This window comes from Dipteris shenzhenensis, chromosome 2, assembly GCF_047967505.1.
Source record: "Dipteris shenzhenensis isolate YYH24624 ecotype China chromosome 2, Dip_SZ_1.0, whole genome shotgun sequence".
Taxonomy (NCBI): domain Eukaryota; kingdom Viridiplantae; phylum Streptophyta; class Polypodiopsida; order Gleicheniales; family Dipteridaceae; genus Dipteris; species Dipteris shenzhenensis.
The window spans coordinates 50,502,478-50,522,574 of record NC_141597.1 but is presented as its reverse complement, the minus strand read 5'-3'; the positions used below and the strand labels follow the sequence as shown (position 1 = coordinate 50,522,574).

The 20,097-nt window shown below is 43.6% G+C and overlaps 1 protein-coding gene across 1 annotated transcript; it reads right to left on the bottom strand.

The window, feature by feature from the left end:
• Window positions 1–15,966: 15,966 nt before the first annotated feature.
• On the bottom strand, window positions 15,967–17,083 carry LOC147904919 (uncharacterized). Its single transcript, XM_087398269.1, has one exon. It carries the CDS (start codon window positions 16,952–16,954, stop codon window positions 16,043–16,045), a length of 912 nt encoding a protein of 303 aa, XP_087254395.1. The 5' UTR covers window positions 16,955–17,083; the 3' UTR covers window positions 15,967–16,042.
• Window positions 17,084–20,097: the final 3,014 nt, after the last annotated feature.

Below are 20,097 nucleotides of genomic sequence, written 5' to 3'. Positions count from 1 at the left end.
GGCTCTATGGGGACGGCCTCTTAGCACTGCTTCCTTAGGTAGTGCTACATTGGACTCCTTTTGTGAATTTCCACATGTAATTTTTTTTTAATCGATTAAGTTGTGTGTTTCAAATTGGATGATCCTACAAAAAATGCCTTTTAATAGCCCAATGCCCTTTTTAAAAAGTCATTTGCTTTCTCTTTTGGCACTTGCTTTACCACTATATACTAAGAGGCAATGCACAGGTGCACTTGTGCACTCTTGTTCTCACATCTGCGAGTTTTTAATTTTACATATTTTGCATGCTTGGGGGGGTTTCACACCCAAGAGAACTAGCAGGGGCGTCCTACACATGGCAGGATCTCATATGGCGCCTGCAATATGGCGCCTGCAATGTGCATAGATGTCCCGTGCGCATGTGCATGCATTCGAGGGTAAGGGGCCATAGAGGTTCAAAATTATGGTGGGCCACACAACATGCTCAAACAACCACATCTAATCTTGAAGTGAGATGGTGAGCCAGGCGATAGAATCAAACATGCATCCACTTGCCTAGGTGTGTAAAGAATATACACCCAGACAAGGATACTCACACTGCACTAATTTGGACACATCTGAAACCCCCCTTATTGGATGCTTTATGTCTAATAGAAGATCTATTATAGTCTCTCTTTCTTGCTTGGCTATGTCTATTAGGCATTGTCATGAATATAAAAAGGGAGTCATATGCAATGGTGCACTATGAATATAGAAAGGGAGTATTTTAGCACCTAGGGCTAGAAGTGTACATGAATCCAACCCTAGTTAGTAATCCTTAATGAAAAACATGCAACTTATATCATATACGAATTATGATGAATATGTAAATTCATAAGCCCATAGCTTTCATGATGTATGTATGCATATGGCAATGCTCTCATGTAATAGTACTTGAAATAGAAGTAGAATGCTTGACCACCACAAATGTAAACATGCGCATGAGTGGTATGGATTGTGTTGCTTGCTAAAAATATGGTTTTAGATGGACCTTAGAAATTAACCACATGGATCAATCAATTTTTTAGATGAGAGGACTTTGAAACATTATCTATCAATGTTACGCATGACAAAATAGGAAAGCGTTTCGAAAAATGCATTCTGGTAATAACAACCATAGGATCTGTTGGGTGTAAGTGCTCCACTAGGAGTGCTCTTTGTGTGTGGTCCTTTGTGTGTGAGTGTGTAGGTGTGCCATGTGGCACCTAGGGATTTATCCCATATAGATTAGTGTGTGGTACATTGTACTTGGCACTATATATTGTAGTGTCACATCATGAATAAATCAATCTAGATCTTTGTGCCTTCTATCATGTGTACTTTCCTTTCCTTTCTCTTTCATCGTTAGATTTTAGGATGATACCAATTCCCAACAATTGGTATCAGAGCCATAGACTCCTCATCCATAGCTCCCTCTTCCTAGCTCATAGTTAGTCTACTCTAGTTTTTCTCCCTCTTCTAGCTTATCTCCTAGCTCCCTTTCATCTTATTCTCTTCTCCTCTCCTTCACCTCAGTCATAGCTCACCTAGCCTAACGTAGATTCTTCTTCCCTCTCAGCTCGAGATTATCCTCTCCAAACTCCTCTATTTCTGGTTGCAGGCCGCCATGGTTCTGGTTACACCTACCTCTGGCTAAGCACGGAAATGCTTCTCTTCATAGGCCCGCACCCCTTCTGGTTCGTGTCAAGATGTTTCACGCCCTGCATCAATCTTTCTCAGGCTGCTGGCTGCGAACACCTTTCCAAGATTGTGTGCATCTCATGAGCTGCTCCTGACCAGAAAACTTTGGGCTGTGCACATGCCCTCTCTCCATCTCGATGTGCCCACGTCTTCTTTCATGATACGATGCTGGTCGCTTCCATTTTACTGTCGCAGAAGAAGGCCATCCTTCTCTGTTGTGCTACTGCTGGCCGTCATTATCTGAGAAGCATATCCCTGTTGCTACTGCGTGACATTTCTACTGGAGGGGTTTGTTCCTGATCAACATGTTGCTTTTCATGGCTTCTCTAAGGCTGCTCAAGCTGTCGACAGCCATCTCTTCTTTATTCATTATCTTCGATATAAGGTGATGCTGCAGCAGTGCGCCACACTTCCTTCTCAAGCTGCGCTGCACACATTCATTTTGTGATTGGTCTCTACTCAAGGTTCTGCTGTCCTCTGTTATATTCAGCAAGAAAGTATTGTTCTGCTTCTTTTTGGATATCTTGCTGAAGAACAAATTATTTTTCTGCTCTTGATTATGTGGTTCCAAAGGGAGTTGTTTTCACTCAGATATTCTGATATCTCAGCTCTTTGTTGCGTTCTCTTGCCATACAAAAAGATGTATTTTTTTATGAGCTGCAGATTTTTATTTCAGTTCTCTTCTCAAAGATATTAAAGAACTGAATCTTATTTCTCATGTAAGGGATTAGACACTGCCACGAAAAGTGGTAAGACCTTCCCATTTTCTTCATGGTTCTGCTGGGTTCTATGCACTTGCCTTGTGCATAAAAAGATGTATTCTCCATGATGATATTTTATGATTATGGGTACTCTGCCCTGGTACAGCCTAAAATGAATCTCTCCTTTTGTACACACCTTTGGCCACCACATGATGTAGGCCATGTGGAAGATCTCTCTTTTATGTGTGTTTTGATGTGTAATGAGTTGTGGGCCTTATTATTTTGTCCCTACCCATGAGGCACCCCTGACATGGCATGAGAAACTGGACCATGAGTACCAGATTTATCCTTGACCAGCAGGAGAGATGTCCCTTGAGGAGGGTTGCGTGGCAAGGTCCATCTCTCTCTCTCTCTCTATGTGATTGTGTTTACCAGATCCTTCTCTTGTCTCTACCCTTGGAAACCCATAACTGACACTAGTGCTATGAGATTTATCCTTGACCAGAGACACTGGCATGAGAAACCATAAGCCTAGATTTATCCTTGACACAGTATGAGGATATTCCTTGAGGAGGGATTCTTTGGATCTTGGTTCTTTTGTGGTTTTTGTCCTCCTAGTGTATCACTTAAGGAGGGTTTGTTGGGTGTAAGTGCTCCACTAGGACTGCTCTTTGTGTGTGGTCCTTTGTGTGTGAGTGTGTAGGTGTGCCATGTGGCACCTAGGGATTTATCCCATATAGATTAGTGTGTGGTACATTGTACTTGGCACTATATATTGTAGTGTCACATCATGAATAAATCAATCTAGATCTTTGTGCCTTCTATCATGTGTACTTTCCTTTCCTTTCTCTTTCATCCTTAGATTTTAGGATGATACCAATTCCCAACAGGATCAAGCTGTGTAATTTCTCTAGAAAATGATAGATGTGATGTGCCATTTGCATATCTCAAATTTTTTGGTTCCTGCTTCACTAATAGTAAGTTGTTGCAATTTTCAATAAAGTCTTGAAGATCCACATAATTATTGAATCCAGTGATGTAAGCAAGTGAAATTAATTTGTTGTCAAGTGGTAAGTCATTGTGTTACGTGTACCTTTTGAAGAATATATTCATTCAAAGAGTGATGTTTGTAGCGAATTGCGAACTCTAGCAAAAATGAAGAAAAACAAAAAGAACTAGTGGGTTAGGCATACAATGCTTAAGTAATATAAACACACATGAGAAAAAGGTGCTCATTAGAATGTGTGCACAAGGACTGGGAAGAGAGGGGAAAGGGAGGGGGAGGGGGAAGTAGAAAATCCATACATAAAGTATGGCGAAGACTTGATAAATTTCTCTCCGTTAAATTCACAATCATGGGGGAATGTGCCATCCCTCCATTTTTAAAATGATTACCGCCAGTGTTGGAGGTGTAGCACATGGGAGAGCACATCCACTGTTGGATGCATTGCACAAAAATAAAGCAATCTTGCAATGTCATACTTACGTGGAGTGTCAACTGCATCTTTTGGTTTCCAAGTTCGCTTTGCTCAAATTTTGCTATAGGAGTGTACCTGCAAATTAAAAAAGAGTACTTTATTGATATTTTTGTTTTATCTTTTGTTTGAGCTACTCTTTTATGATCACCTAATGAGAACTATAATATTGCAAAGGCAAATAGTAATTACCTTTATGTGCATGTGCAATTGTAGACGTTAGAGTAGCATAGTAGTAGCATCGGGCACAGGTCGTCCTAGGAGTATTCTTGGGCTTCTGGGTTCCTACACATCTTTGTGGAAGCTTCCCTCCCTAACAAAAACCCTCTAAAATTTGAGGTATCAACCTCTCTCTCACTCATTGTTCTATTCCTTTTCTTGATGATAGTTGCACTCTACAGTGATTGAGTCTGCACGTACATTATTGAGTGACTCATCTATAACCATCGCACAAAAATATGGAGAGGGGCTTTGGTACTAGCAATGCAATGTTGTTGGTTCCTATGTACACATTCCATGACTTTGCCCACAGGAACTGTTGCTCTTCTAAAATTTTCTTAATAATAAGACCTTTGGCAAGAGGCCTATGACGAGCATGGGTGAATCGTGCAAGTGTTGCTCAAACTGCTCAACATACATGCCATTGTCATTGCTCATTCATTCCTCAACAAGTAAGCCTAGTCTACCAGTGCCATGCTCAATGCTCACCGCTAGTCTGATAGGCACAAAGCACAAACACTTGATAAGCCACTTTCCATAGCCAATGCAGCATGATTTTTGCATTGTAACAATTCTCCTAATGAGACACTAGAACCTCTCAAGCCTCAACTGACCCCTAGTGCTTTGGGGGGCAATAGATGGCATGCTACCAACATGCCTTTGGGGTTGAAGGAGCTTTGGTAGCCCCGCAAGGCTTTACTTTCACGTGGCTTTACCAGGTGTGGAATTCTTTTGTCTCTTTGGCTGGTCTTTGCTGAAATATTTTGCAGTAAATCTCGTAGCTTCCTTTTAACTGTAAGCTAATTTGGCAATAATTGTGATGTATAGGTGCACCACCCACCCATTCTTCGCACATTGGAACTGCTTACATTCGATTTGACTCCATTACTAAAATGTGTGCTAGAGACGCAATTGACATCTAAAATAGGCGTTGAAAGTTCCATAAGTCAAATGTAGGTGTAGAAACAAACATCTTGGAGCATTTTTGAATGTCCAAAGTAGAAAAGAGAGTGCTCACCTAAGAACAATAACAATCCATGCAAGCAGAAAATGAATACATTAGGAAGAACTTCACACAATAGACACTTTCTCTTCAGCTTGGAGCGGGGTGGCAAAGGGTTCCAAAATGTATGTATTCACTAAATCTCTGGCACAAGATCGATTGCTACTACTCTCTCAGGATGTCATGCGAGTGAAGTATATGTATACGCATGAATTGTGTGTGGCTCATCCACAATGACTGCATCTGAAAAGAAGAAGAACTCACAAGAAGAGATATCTAGAAGCTACTGACACTATGAGAGTTGCAATGAAAAATACAAATATTCAAGCTCTCAACACAGATTGTCATGTGTTAGCTTTTTCACAAGCAATCCAAAACAATGGAGAGCCCTGGTGCAGGGAGTTGGCAAGGACATCCCCATGTAACAAGGCGATGAAACAAAGAAGACAATGCTTGTGGAGAAAACCCACAGGTGAGTGTCCCATGCGTCCAACAAGAAAAAGGACTCCATGCGTCCAACAAGAAAAAGGACTCTGCAATTCAAATGACTCAATTTAGGTTGACAAGATCAAAATAGAGCAAGATGGTGGGCATCGGCAAGGCTCTTCCAACAATATGATTTCCTCAAGCCCTCTGAAGCTCCCAACACGCACACACATACCCCTAATCCCATAGCAAAACACTTCTTGATTTGGAAAACAACTTGTTTGTACTCTCCTTGCTTCTCCACCTCATCCATTCAATCACTTGAATGTACTTCATTACATTTGAGTGTTGGCGCTCTACTAGTTGCCTACCTTTATATTTATATCTCCAAATGCTATTGAGGACAGAAATCCTTGTGATTCCATGAACTAATAATAACTAAGTATATTAGTATGGGCATTGAAAAGTAGCTCATAATGGCCCCATTGATCTAATGGTTTAGAATGTGCCACATGGATTTGAGAATTTCATAAAATGATCTAGTGCTAGACAAGTAATCATTGTTTTCACCATAAGATTGTGATTTAACACATGGCTTACCATGTTCACAAGGAAAAAGCTTCTTACATGGAATCGAATCACAACATAGAAGAGAATCCATGTTGTAAAAATTGAGAGAGAGAAAGAGAGAGAGAGAGAGGGTTGGCCCTCCCTTCAAAAAGTGGAATGTATAAAAGGCCAAATGGTTGACTTTGTTCTTCAATGTTGTATGCACAAGTTTGGAATAAGATCTCTCTCTTTCTTTTTAAGAGCGTTTTGAGTCTTCTCTTGTTTTCTTTTTGTGTTTGTCACTCCATCCTCCTTCATTCCCCTCTTGTTTTCGCTCCTCCCTCTCTTCTTCCATCTCCCCTTCCCCTTCCCCTTCGCATGGAAACACATTGTGATAATCCGGGAGTCTCAGCAGTGACACTTAAGGATGGCTCATGCTTGCATTGCTCCCACAAGGAGGAGAGGTTCCCTCCGCATTCCTTCAAGATCCCCACAACAAAGGAGTCACCATAGGACTACACATTTTTGGCATTATTGCCGAGGAGTTCAAGGTATGCTTTTGCAATGCATAAGCTTTCTCTTATTTTCCACCCATTGCTCAATGTTTCTAGCTTAATTAGGATCTTTGATTCTGGAGTATAGGTGGTGTGGTGGAAAGTTGGGTGTGGAAAAGAAGAAGTTGTCTTTTTTTATCATTCAAGCATTTTGATTGATTGAAGGTTGTTTTTGGTTATTTAAATCATAGGAATAGGTAGTAGAGATGATTGCTAAGTGGTGTGTGTAGTCAAATCTCACAAAAAACACTAAGAAATGAAGCCACAAGCAGATTTCGAAGTGCGTGGACACTCACTTTGGGAAAATATCTTATTTCGCACTTTCAAGTTGTTGTTTATTGTTATTTTTTACTTTGAGTAGGTAGAATAGATAGAGTAGTGTCCTCTACAGCCTCCAAACCCTGCATAGAAACTCAAATATCTAACAATCACCAAAAACCAATTGTCAACAGAGCATGTCTGTGTGTTGTTGTGTTTAGGTTAACACAACAAGTCTCAAAGTCGCTATGTTAATAACGCAGTGACCTGTTGCTTTGATTGTTATCAATCAACTACCACTGACACCTCATCCACCTCACCCACTCATTGCCATGTGACATTATATGAACTGACAAGTGCCAGATCCAAGGTCAACTTGTAGTTTTAGGGTTAATGCAGCGACCACCAAGTCACTACTACAACAGTCATTGCTATGTTTGACCCACTGCTTTAAGGCTCTCGTCATGTTAAGATTCATTACTATATTGAGGTCACTACATTAAGGACAATGTTATGACTTCTAAGTCGCTGCTCTATAAAAACAGGCTACTTTACCATTAATGCAATGTAGTGACCAGATAATGCAACGATCTACAAGTCGATGATTTAAGGCTAATGCAACAACTTGCTGCTTTAACGCTAGAATTGCACAGTGACTAAAATTGATTGTAACAGCCAATGTGGGTTACCAACACATCTACTTGAGGTCTGGTAGAGTGCTAGGATTCAAACTAGAGCTAGAGGACAATGCCTCTAATGATATTCTATCCACCTCAGTGTCAATTCCTTCTGGGATCTCGACCTTAAGTTCATATTCAGTTCACGGTCCCACATACGTGGACACCTTGAGCTCGGAGGACACAATGAGCTTTGACACAACAGCAGGTGAAAACTCAAATCCCAAGGCCTCCATGGCTCCTAAGTCTAGCTCCGTCAGACCTCAATCTCCCACACCATCAACCGAGCATTAACCATAGCCTAATGGCTAAGGGAATCATTCTCAAACTTTATGGGAAGGTTTGGTTTGTTTGACCCCACTTTGGTAAATCCCTTTGTAAGGCAAACTAGTGTGCTTGAGGAGCCACAAGGTCCTCCCACAGCTCTTGCATCAGGAAGCGCAAAGAGTATCCCAATGCCCACTTCAACAGTGAATCCTATGGGGCCTCATTTTTAGTTTTATGAGGGAGAGCCATCCTTCATTAGAATCTTTGACCCCAGAATACCTAGCTTCTAGTTGTCGAGTCCTGAGATGCAAGGGAATGAACAAATGGACTTTGAGGGGAACATGCTTCCATGAATAATGGCTTCTCACCCTCCTCTATACCCAGCTCGGGTGGGAGCCCTAGAAAGCACTCTCTACCCCTCAATTGCACCCTATCGAAGACGAGTACCCAACTGAGTGTGTGAGGGAACTTGAGGATAGAAAGGGGGTAAGGAAGGTCAAGTCCAATCTCCATTGGCTGAGATACGTCGATGCTGTGATGGCGCACCATGAATTCTCTTCCAACTAGGGATCCAGGTTAGACAGAACTAAGGCCCCCATAGTATCTCTAAAGGCAAAAGAGCCCTCTAGAATCCAAAACCATGCATGAGGATAAGGCCCTAAGGGGCCAAAGCAAGAAGACTTCTCCTAAGGAGAAGCAACCCAAACTAAAAGGCTTGGAGGAAGAGAAGAAGAAGAGACTAACCTCCACTAAATCCCTAAGCAATTTAAAGCCTACATGGTTCAAGACTGCAAGATACTTCTTGAGCAAGCCAAGAGTACTTCCAAGGAGGGAGACCAATATGGTTATGATGGTCTAGTTGTGGTCAAGGAAGTAGACCTTGCTTCAGAGGATGAACACCGAAACCGGTCTATATAGCCAATGACCTCATAGTCGAGCAAGAAGAGGCCCTAATTGCCATCCTACAAGAATATGAAGACCGCTTTGCTTGGAATTATATCAACATGAAGGGCACGCCCCTTTAAGTCATGCCACATACCATCCCACTGAGGGATGACATGAGACCTGTGAGGCAAAGGCCCTATCTCATGAATCCCAAATATGCGATTGTGATAGAGGAAATGCAAAAATTGATCAATGCGAATTGATTTATGAGATCAAACATACAGTCCGAGTGTTCCCCATTGTCATTGTGCTTAAAAAGAATGGCAAATTTTGAGTATGTGTCGATCCTAAAAAAGTCAGAGATGCCACACGTAAGGACCATTATCTGCCGTCGCTGTCACTGCTGCCCTTTACACAACATGTGCTAGAGAGAGTCATGAGGAAGGAAGCTTATAGCTTCCTGGATGGATTCTCTGGGTACAACCAAGTATCCATAGCACCAAAAAATCAACATAAGACAACAAATCAAGAATAAGATAACAAATCAACAAACTGTGTGCTTAACAATGACTCACGTGATAGAGGCTAGCTGGAATGACTGGGAACACAAACTTACTTTCGTTGCACTCCGGGTTCATTGCAAGGCATACAAAGTCATGACCAATTGCACACACTGTAGCCTTGTGTTTGGAATAAAAGCAGTAATCCTTGAAACCACCAAAGATCCCAAAAAAACTATAGCCAATGATAACTACTATTGGCAACTCATCAAATCTCTTATATATCTAACTACCACAAGGCTAGGTATCTATTATGTAGTACTCTCAATAGCACAATTTATGTCAAATCCAAAATAGTCTCACTGAAATGCAGTCAAGAGAGTTATAAGGTACGTCAAAGGCACAAGATAGTTTGGAATAGATTATAGAGCAAGTCATCCAAGGTTGCATGGATACTGTGACAATGACTATGCAAGAGATCTTAAGATGAGGAGATCCACATAAGGATATGAATTTTTCCTTGGTCAAGGTGCTATATCAAGGTTGTCAAACAAACAACCAGCTATTTCTTTGTCTTCAATAGAGGCAAAATACAGGGCACAACAAGTGCACGTGAGGCTATATGGCTCAGAATACTATTTTAAAAAATCGATTACTTTGAGGAGACAAATCCAACAAGAATATGCTATGATAATCAATTGGCTCAAGAATTAGCAAAGAGTCTAATATATCACTCTAGAACAAAGCACATTGATGGCAGAGAGGACTTCACTAGAGAAAGAGTGTTACTTGGTGACATCACATTGCAACATTGTGACAACAAAGAGAATGTTGTAGACATCTTCACCAAACCACACTAAGGAAAGAAAACTCTGACAAGATCTTGGTTTGACTCAAAGGATAGAAATTCCCATTAAAGGGGTGTGATGGAATGTAATGTTCCGTCCCTCTTGCATTCCCCATAATCATCACCTTGAGAGAAGGCCTACTTCATGATGTTAATCTTGAGGGAAGGCATTGAGGATTCATCTAAACATCATCTGTTTATATTGTGCATAACACTAACACCAAGAAGGCTCAAAGACAAAAGGGTTGGAAACCATAGCTCTACCCCCAAAGGGTTATGCATATATTCATTATTTTCAACTAATATAGTGTATAGTTAGTCATTTATGGTCTGCTCCCTAGTTGTTGCCTATCTCTTCATCTCCACCCTTCTCCTCTCCCTCTTCATATTTGCTCATATGTTGTTGTCTGCCCTCATCATTTTGTGCATGACTTGCACCCTCTTGGCTACTTTGCATGCCCTAGAACCACTTCATATGTGATGCATTCCCTTGGCTAATTCTAATTCCTCCTTCATTTTAGGCCAATTTGCCCCCCTTTTCATCTCCTTGCTTCCAAAAACTTTGGCTCTATTTTGCTTTGGAGGAATGGTAGTTTAGAGTGCCTCGTGAACTTGATTTGGGCTCCTTTTCCACTAGTTATCATAGCCCACTTCCTTCCATTGACATCTATCTACCTATTCCAATGATTGCCATTCATTTTTCCTAGCCTACTCTCCAGAAAAGGACTCTTTGTATATCCTCTCCATGCCCACTCTCAAACACTCTCCCTACCCTTCCCCAATAGGATTGTCAAATGTTAACCAAAAAATTTTCTTGCTTTTTTATCTCATGTTTGAGATTTATGGATGGGTGTCATAGTTGCTAAGGTAGAAGGAAGAGAGAGAGAGAGAGAGAGAGAGAGAGAGAGAGAGAGAGAGAGAGACAGAGAGAGAGAGAGAGAGAGAGAAAGATAGAGAGATGCATAATTCATGTGGTGAGAATATCTTATTCTATGTGCACCAAATTATCACCAAATCATAAAATTAAGTTATGCACATCAACATACCATCCAAAATCCATCTATAATATTTCCCCCTAAGCAGTCATCACTTTAAAACTCAGGGCTATGCCTCTAAGTGAATGGGGAGTTAGGCCATACCTCTAAGTGAATTGGGAGTCTGCACTCTCGCAACCCACATAAATACACCTTCAAAGCCAAATTAGTTCATGGAGGTGAGACCATTAGAAGGACCGATGAATGTTATCTACACGATAGATAACACACTGAATCCACTTTAAGGGAAAGGCATTGTCCCTATGAATAATTTCACTTGTACAAAAGGATTGGTGAAAATCCAAAGCTCAGTAAGAACCTCTTTTCAGTTGGGCAAATGACATAACACAACTATCAAGTCATCTTTGATGGAGATGAATGCACAATCAGAGACATATCTAGAGGATATCAACCAGTGGGAAAAGAAGTCAAGGAAGAAGGCTTATTCAAGATGCTAGATTTAGTACCGATTTGTTGCCATGTCAGCTCAAAAGCAACCGATGCCAATTTCCACAGTATGGCACAAGAAATATGGACACATCAATTTCAAAAGCTGTAGCTATGAAATCAAAATATGGCAATTGGAATTCCAAAACTTTAGCATTTAGTAAATTTGCAAAGCATGTTGCTTTGGTAAAACAAGACAAGCAATTTTTGCGGAAGCACCTCTCAAGCAAGAGGAATTCTTGATTTGATACATACAGGTGTATGGGGTTATGCACAGACCCATAGCATCAATGGTTGACTTTACTACTTGACTTTCATCGATGAGACCACATTAGATATTGTTGGGTCTACTTTGTAAAAGAGAAACCTAAAGTATTTCCTAGATTTCAAGAATTCAAAGCCATGGTTGAGAACCAGATAGGAAGAAAAATCAAAGTCATGAGATCAGATAGAGGAGGTGAATACATGTTTTCAGCATTCACAAAATTTTGCAAAAGTAATGGCATTCAAAGATAATTCACTTGTGCAAATACTCCTCAGCAGAATGCAATAGCCAAAAGGAAGAATGGTATTTTAGCAGACACTGCTAGAGAAATGCTCAGTGATAAGCATCTTTCAAATCAGTATTGGATAGAGGCAATTGCCACTGTAAACTATTTGCTTAATTGACTTCTAACCAAATTGATTCAAGGTATGACACCTTATGAGGCATTCACTACATATAAGCCAGGTGTTAGGCATCTTTACATATTTAGCTCCATAGCATATGGCCACATACATGATTATCATTGTAGAAAGTTGGATGTTAAGTCACATAAATGCATCATGGTTGGCTACAATGAAGAAAGAAAAGCATACAAATTGTATGATCCTAGCAACCAAAAGGTCATATATCCATTCAAAATTAGATCACATGGGCAAGTACACATCTCTATCTTACACTCGAGATCTAGGTAACCTATACCTACTCGGGTAGATAGGGAGAGAAGGGCAGCCGGCGAGGGGGGGTGGAAGAGGGGGGGGAGGGTAGGTGGAGGGGAAGGGGGGGTGGAGAGGGAGGGGTGGGCAGGGGGGGAAGGCGGGGGTGGAGGGGGGGGGAGGGAGAGGAGGGGGGGGAGGGGGAGGGGGAGGGGGGGGTGGAGGGGATGGAGGCGGGGGGGTAGGGGATGGATGGGTGGGTGGAGGGGGAAGCAGGGGTGGGGCTAGAGGGCATGGATGGGGGGATGGAGAAGGGCGGGGGGGGGGAAGGAATGGAGGGGATGGAGAAGGGGGAGGGGGGGGGTGGACGGGATGGAGCAGGGGTGGAGAGGGAGCAGGGGGGGAGGAATGGAGGGGATGGAGAAGAGGGGTGGGGTGGAGGGGATGGTGGGTGGAGAGGATGGGGGGTGGAGAGAGAGGGGGCGGGGGGAGACGGAATGGAGGAGATGGAGGGGGGTGGGGGTGTGGAGGCAATGGAGGGGGGGGTGGAGGGGATGGAGGGCGGGGGGAGGGCGGGGGGGGTAGGGAGGGGATGGAGAGGGGGGGGTTGGAGGGGATGGAGGGGCGAGAGGTAGGGGGGTGGAGGGGATGGAGGTGGGGGGGGATGGAGGGGCAAGACGTGGGGGGGGGGTGGAGGGGATGGAGGGGGGGGGTGGAGGGGATGGAAGGGGGCTGGAGAGGGAGGGCGGGGGGGGGGGGTAGGGGATGGAGTGGTGGGTGGAGGGGGAGGGGGGTTGGAGACGGAGGGGGGGGTGGGGTGAGGTGGAGGGCATGGACGAGGGGGTGGAGGGGGAGGGGGGGGTGGAGGGGATGGAGGGGGGGATGGAGAGGGGGGGCCGGGGATGATGGTGGAGGAAACTTGACGGGCGAAAAACTTTGACGAAAATACAAGGAGAGGAAGAAATGGTCACCTTAACGCTCTCCAAGTCTTTCTCGATGTAACAGCATTGTTGAGGGTGAATGGATGGTGGGTGGATGGCTAGGTTATCGCTACGAGAAGGGCTTGAAATAACTCACCATGTGAGGATGGGAGTAGGGTGGTGGTCGATGGAGAGGGAGAAAGGTCTTACATAGGGCTAGGAATGGGGAAGAGAATGGAGGCTATATGTGGGGTGGAGAAGGGGGGGGGGAGGAATGGAGGGGATGGAGAAGGGGAAAGGGGGGGGTGGAGGGGATGGAGGGGGGGTGGAGAGGAAGCGAGGGGCGGGGGGGGAGGAATGGACGGGATGGAGAAGAGGGGGAGGGGGGGGCGAGGAATGGAGGGGATGGAGAAGGGGGGGGGTGGAGGGGATGGGGGGTGGAGAGGGAGGGGGGGGGGGAGAGGGAATGGAGGAGATGAAGGGGGGTGGAGGCGATGGAGGGGAGGTGGAGGGGGAGGGGGGGGGTGGAGGGGATGGAGGGGGGGGGGGGGTAGGGGATGGATGGTGGGGTGGAGGGGGAGGGGGGGGGGGGGAGGGGATAGAGAGGAGGGGGGGTTGGAGGGGATGGAGCGGGGGGAGGTGGGGGGGGGTGTGGAGGGGATGGAGGGGGGGTGGAGAGGGAGGGGGGGGGGGTAGGGGATGGAGTGGCGGGTGGAGGGGGCGGGGGTGGGGGGCGGGTGGAGGGGATGGATGGGGGGGTGGAGGGGGAGGGAGGGGGTGGAGGGGGGGGATGGAGAGGGGGGGGGGATGGTAGTGGAGGAAACTTGACAGACGAAAAACTTTGACGGAAATCCAAGGAGAGGAAGAGATGGTCACCTTAACGCTCTCCAAGTCTTTCTTGATGTAACAAGATTGTTGAGGGCGAATGGACAGTGGGCGGATGGCTAGGTTATCGCTACGAGAAGGGCTTGAAATAACTCACCGTGTGAGGATGGGAGTAGAGTGGTGGTCGATGGAGAGGGAGGAAGGTCTTGCATAGGGCTAGGAATGGGGAAGAGGATGGAGGCTATATGTGGGGTGGAGTGGGTTTTTATAGGAATGGGTGTAGGGTTAGGGTCAAACCCTAAGCTCTTCCCGAGCCATAACTTTTCATGGTCAGCTCGGATCGCTCTTTTGTAAAAAGGTGAAATGATTAAAATTGCAAGCTCTACGCATTCATGTCCATTACCTAGCCTATTTTGTTTTTCAAATGGCTTCTTTTTAAGAAATAAACAAAATTTCTTAAGGTAGTAACCCAAGGTTGATGCTTGGGGTTGATATGTTTGGTTAGAGTTGGAAAAGAAATTTTACTCTCCTTGCCCTTGAGTGTTATGTTCATGAAAGCTCATAGTAGTTAGTTTTTTACACATACTTGCGTATGTTTACTCGTTACTTGAGACGCTAGTCTCCTCGACAGTGGCGCCAAATGGGATTGAGATGAAGAGAATGTTGTTGCAGTAGAGAAAATACTTGCTGTAGGTGATCCAAGTGCTCTTCATGTGTCTTGGAGTAGATAAGAATCTCCTTGAACTTGGTCCAATAAGTCATCAATCCTGGGAAGTGGATACCTATTCTTCACTATAATCTTGTTCAAATCTCTATAATCAATGCACAACCTTTAAGAACCATCAGATTTGAGAACCAAGATAACTGTAGAGGCACATGGGGAAGAGGATGTCCTGATTAGAAAATAAGAAAAACCCTAATTTTTCCTTTGAGAATAGCTCAAACCATAACTTAGACCTTCCCCCAAGGTGGCCAAAAAATGTTTAAAAAATAGAGAATAAAGGTGAAGATCAAGAAAATAAGAATACCTCCTTGGACTACATGAGCAGTGTCCTAAAATGTAGAACATGTGTGCACCATAACTCTCAACTCTTAAGTAATGAGAATCCAAATGCTTGCTCGATCGTGTAGAACCTCACCCCAAGGTGTGTTTGATGGATTTGATGACTTTGTTCCCTTTTCCTAAGTGTTAAGCTCTAGGGATTGGTAAAAACTCCTCATAAATTTTGATGTTTGTCTCCTTCTTTGAAATGTTAAATGGTGTGTCTCCTTCTTTGATGTTTGTCTCCTACTTTGAAATGTTAAATGGTGTGTTGATATTGGTAGACTATAGGACTTCCATTGAGCAAGTACAAGTAAAAGTAGCAATGAAGGTAAGCTAATGCATACCCATGAGCACCCTACTAGAGATTTATTGATAAAAATGTGTAATGTATTTAACTTTCTCCAATGACAAAAGAAAGGGAAAATGAAAAAGGACTAGGATACCAACGTTTAGATAGATGGTAGTTCCAAGATTTTTACCAACCCTTATTTGGATGTCCACCATGCTCTTTAAAAAAAAGAATTGAAACTAGCAATTGTAAAAGCCCCATGCTTCCCCAATCGAGGATCATGTTCTAGTAACACTCTTTCCCAAACACAATACTTGACAACAGCTAGTTAACAAAGTACTAAGCTATTACATAATCATGTGATGTACAGTGTATATATATATATATAATCAGTATAATCAGTAAGCATGTAAACTTCTGCCTATGAATTGTCTGACTTGTCAAGGAAATTCTGCTCGGAATCTTCTCGATGCTTATTGCCCACAACTTATTCCGAGTCGAATCGCTACAGACAGGATCTATAGAAATGGTTACTCACAAAGTCGGCGACCCCAAGCACCATCAGACATGCAAGGAGACCCATAAACCCCACAGTCTGCAGCTTATACAGCCAGTGATCGAAATACAATATCCTGTTCGCCCATGCCCTTGGGCCATATGAGAGCAGGGCTGCGTGAAACACAACTTCTGAGACCGCCACATACTGATAAAAAACCTGAATCGCGAATTGTAGCAGTTGTCCTGGCAGATGAAAGGCCGGATATCCGATGTATGGCCAGAAAGAGAGAGACAGTAGACCTGCCAGAACACAAATCCAAAACACCATCACCCATTTGCTCGATTTGTAGTCCGATTCCCCCTCCACGTCAGAGGGGTATGCATATACTTCCACGTAAATTTTGCTTGTTATCCAGGGGAAGACTATCACTCTGCCCAGACCCATCATTGCGAAGCCCATGCCCATGTTAGGAAGAAATGCAATGCCCGCCGTGGAGATGGTGTAGTACACAGCAAGAACCCCCTGATATGCAGCACTGACGGTAAGCAATCCTTGTGAGCTGAAGACGCCGGAGGATTCCAGCCGTCGCACGTGGTAGCCCTCCAATTTCTCTGTAACGATGTAAGGAACAGGCGTTTTGAATGGATGAGCCTCGTAATTAATCAGCGCCTCTTGTTTCTCGCCCCATTCCTTGGCAGCCACTCTGTATGCAAGGATGGAGTAATATCGCCATGAAAGGTTCACGGGATTGAAGTATCTGAGCAGCCACGATAATTTGTTGATTAACGAAACATCGACCAAGGTAGTATCGACTTCTCCAGCTAGCAGATGCGTGCCGATCACCAACAAGAATGATCGAACAGCAGAAGCCAGCAGATACAAGTCTGTGGGCTCGGTGCAGATGGTGAAAGAGTCCATTAATTTCGGCTTTCAGGAGCCCGCGATAATTGCCACTCCCTCCTTAGTTCATCCTGCTGCGGTAAGCGTCATGTTCTTGATCATCTGATCGATTGATGTGCAATAGACATGCCGTACAATACGCCAGGTTTTCTGTTGCGTGTTCGGCGCATCTCTCTCGCTCGGTCCGTCGCAAAGATCAATGTTCATAAACTCTAAGTTGACCGGAAGTCCACGAAGTCATCCATCATATAATACCCCGCACTGCTTCTGGCGTAATGAGCCAACATTTGTCCAAAGCAGGTGCCAGGCCCACGAGGTACACTGTACACTTTAAAAGTGTGACTCGTGAGGAATACGTCGAGGCTAGAGCCATGGTTATTTGAGATAACAAGGTCGGTGAGATAACAAGGTAGGAGGTACAGTGTACACTTTAAAAGTGTGACTCGTGAGGAATACGTCGAGGCTAGAGCCATGGTTATTTGAGATAACAAGGTCTGGATCCGAGTGTCATTATAAGTCTAAGTGTAAAGTAGCTCCATAAATGTTTTCAATAACTTGTAAAAGGAAAGGATAGGTGTAAATTGGAAGGAAAGGAAAAGAGAAAAAGCAAGTGAAGGTGAAGACTATGGGGGAAAGGTCTATGAGTAAAAGAGAGGAGAGAAAAGAAGTGAAAGAGGTGTGGGGTGGATGGACCATTAAATAAAAGGGGGACATGTCTATTATGGCAAGAGTAATATAAAGCTGGTCTCTTAAAAGAGACAAAGAAAGCCTAAAGAGAGAAATTCTTTTAGGGGACTGGAATAATGCTGTAAGTGTGCACGATAGATCCCGTGAGGGAATCGAGATGCTGTATCAAGAGAAATTAGCTTGGAGGCTCTTTGAATCAAGCTGTGAACTGGTTGAATGGAGTGAATTTGAAGGGATGCAAGACTTGAAGTGCTTCATGTGGCACAACAGCTTCATGGAGAGTAGCCCAATTAGATAGAATTTATTTTAGCAGAATGGGTGCGTGGATTATGCCTATCATATAGGGTGAGATCCTGAGAGATGCACTCGACTCATATCACTCTCCTTTGGTAGTATTCTTTGACTTGCAGGGAATCGAACAAGGCAAAAAGGGCCCATTACCGTTTAAGATGAACACATCTATGATAAAAGAAAAAGGGAGTTTGACGCAGGAATATCATATGCATGGAGCAGGGACGCAAGGAAGTCAGCGATGTCAGGAAATGGTAGAACATCATAAATGCAGCAATTGCCTTTGTGAAGGAGTACGGTAGGCAACGAGCAAAGAACAGAAGACTCTCAGAAAACATGGCAAGAGAGGCTAGGCTTTCTATTTAAAGAGCAATTCGAGAGAACCCCAAGGACATTATTCTCTCAACTCTTTATAGTGAAGTTGAATAGTTTCTGAGACTCTAGGAACATGAAAAGCTCAAGGCAGCAAAGGTTCAATCAAGACTGGTTTGGCTTGAGGATGGGGACAAACCAAATGCGTTTTTCTTCAGAGCTATAAGGGAAAAGAAACAGAGAGAGTGCATCATAGTAATCAAAGAGGATAATGGGAGACTGATTACAAGAGATAAGCCAATTGCTAAGGCATTTGCTGAGTATTTGGAACGTATTGCAGGTTCAGAGCCCTCTCACCCCACGAACTATGAGGACAGAATGAATGAATACCTAAGAAGATATGCCTAGAAGGGTAATGATACATGAAGAACAAGTTGCAAAGACCCATCTTAGAGGATGAGATCAAGTATGAAGTAATGCAAATGCCTAAGGATAAATCACCTAGACCCGATGGCATTCCAGTGGAATTCTATCAACACTATTGGGAACTGTGCTTAATCCAGTGGGTTTGTAACAGAAAAGAGATGTCGTGGGATCTAAATACTGGAATCATAAAACTTATTCAAAGAGCCACGATAGGAGCAGATTAGACCAGTGGAGACCACTGACCATGCTTAACAATATTTATAAGACAGTAGCCAAGATACATGCAAATTGGGTAAAATTTTTACTTAGCAGATTGATTCACCCTAGACAGTACGGTTTCATTCGAGAAGGACTATCAAGGATGCGGTCCTAAATGCATTACTAGCTATTGATTATGCCTTGACACAGAAGGAAAAGTATAGCATGCTGAATATGGATCTAGAGAAAGCATATGATAGGATAAGCTGGGACTTCATCCTTCGAACGATGGAAATGCTGGGCTTTCAAGGCAATAAATTGTGCAACATAACTAAAATGCTATTCGCAAATGAAAGGGCAACGGTGTCCCTAAACGGTTATCATTATCAGAGTTTCACTCTGCAAAGGTCAGTGAGGCAGGCCTGCCCACTAGCCCCCCTCTTATTTACTGTAGTGACAGAACCCCTCCTTTGTCAAATCGACCATCAGTTAAGCAAAGGAAGCATAAAAGTGCACACAGTTTTTGTGGATGACAACACAAGTATTCTGAAAGGTTCGCGAGAAAACGTTGGCAAATTCCTTAAGACGTTCAATGAGTTTGCTTTACTTTCATACTCGAAAGTCAAATAACTCCAAGACTGAAGCATTATGGCTAGACTTGGGGCTGAAACCAGACTGGGCAAAGAGCCTCCTAACCAATTGGATACCTACTGGGCAACTGATTCACTATCTAGGATGCCCCTAGGGGTGGACACCTCACTTAAGAGCAAGTTTGACTGGGCCTTCCAGAGGATTACTTCCAAAATAGACAAATGGAGTGGCAAGCCAATCTCTCTAACAAGGAGGATCACGATGGCGAAGTATGTGCTTGAGTTAGTACTAGTGTATGTCTTATCTTTGTTGTCGTTCGCTAGTGCCTGCCTGAAAAATGTTGACAGGAAAGTCACTGATTTCATCTGAGAGGGGAGATGGCGTGCATTTAGCTCAGATATGTTATTTACTCCCAAACAAGGAGGACGAATAGGATTATCTAGTATGAAATCAAAATTTTATGCTCTATGCTTTAAAAGTCTACTCCATCTTGGAACTAATTAGCCATGGGCCATTATAGCCCAATGAATTAATTTGTAGGAATGCCCCGAAAGGTATATCAGACCCCTAGCAAGATGTCCTAATGTCATCAGAATACCTCAATCAGAGACAAGTATGGAACCCAGGGGGATGCAAATGGAGGACGCCACAGCAAG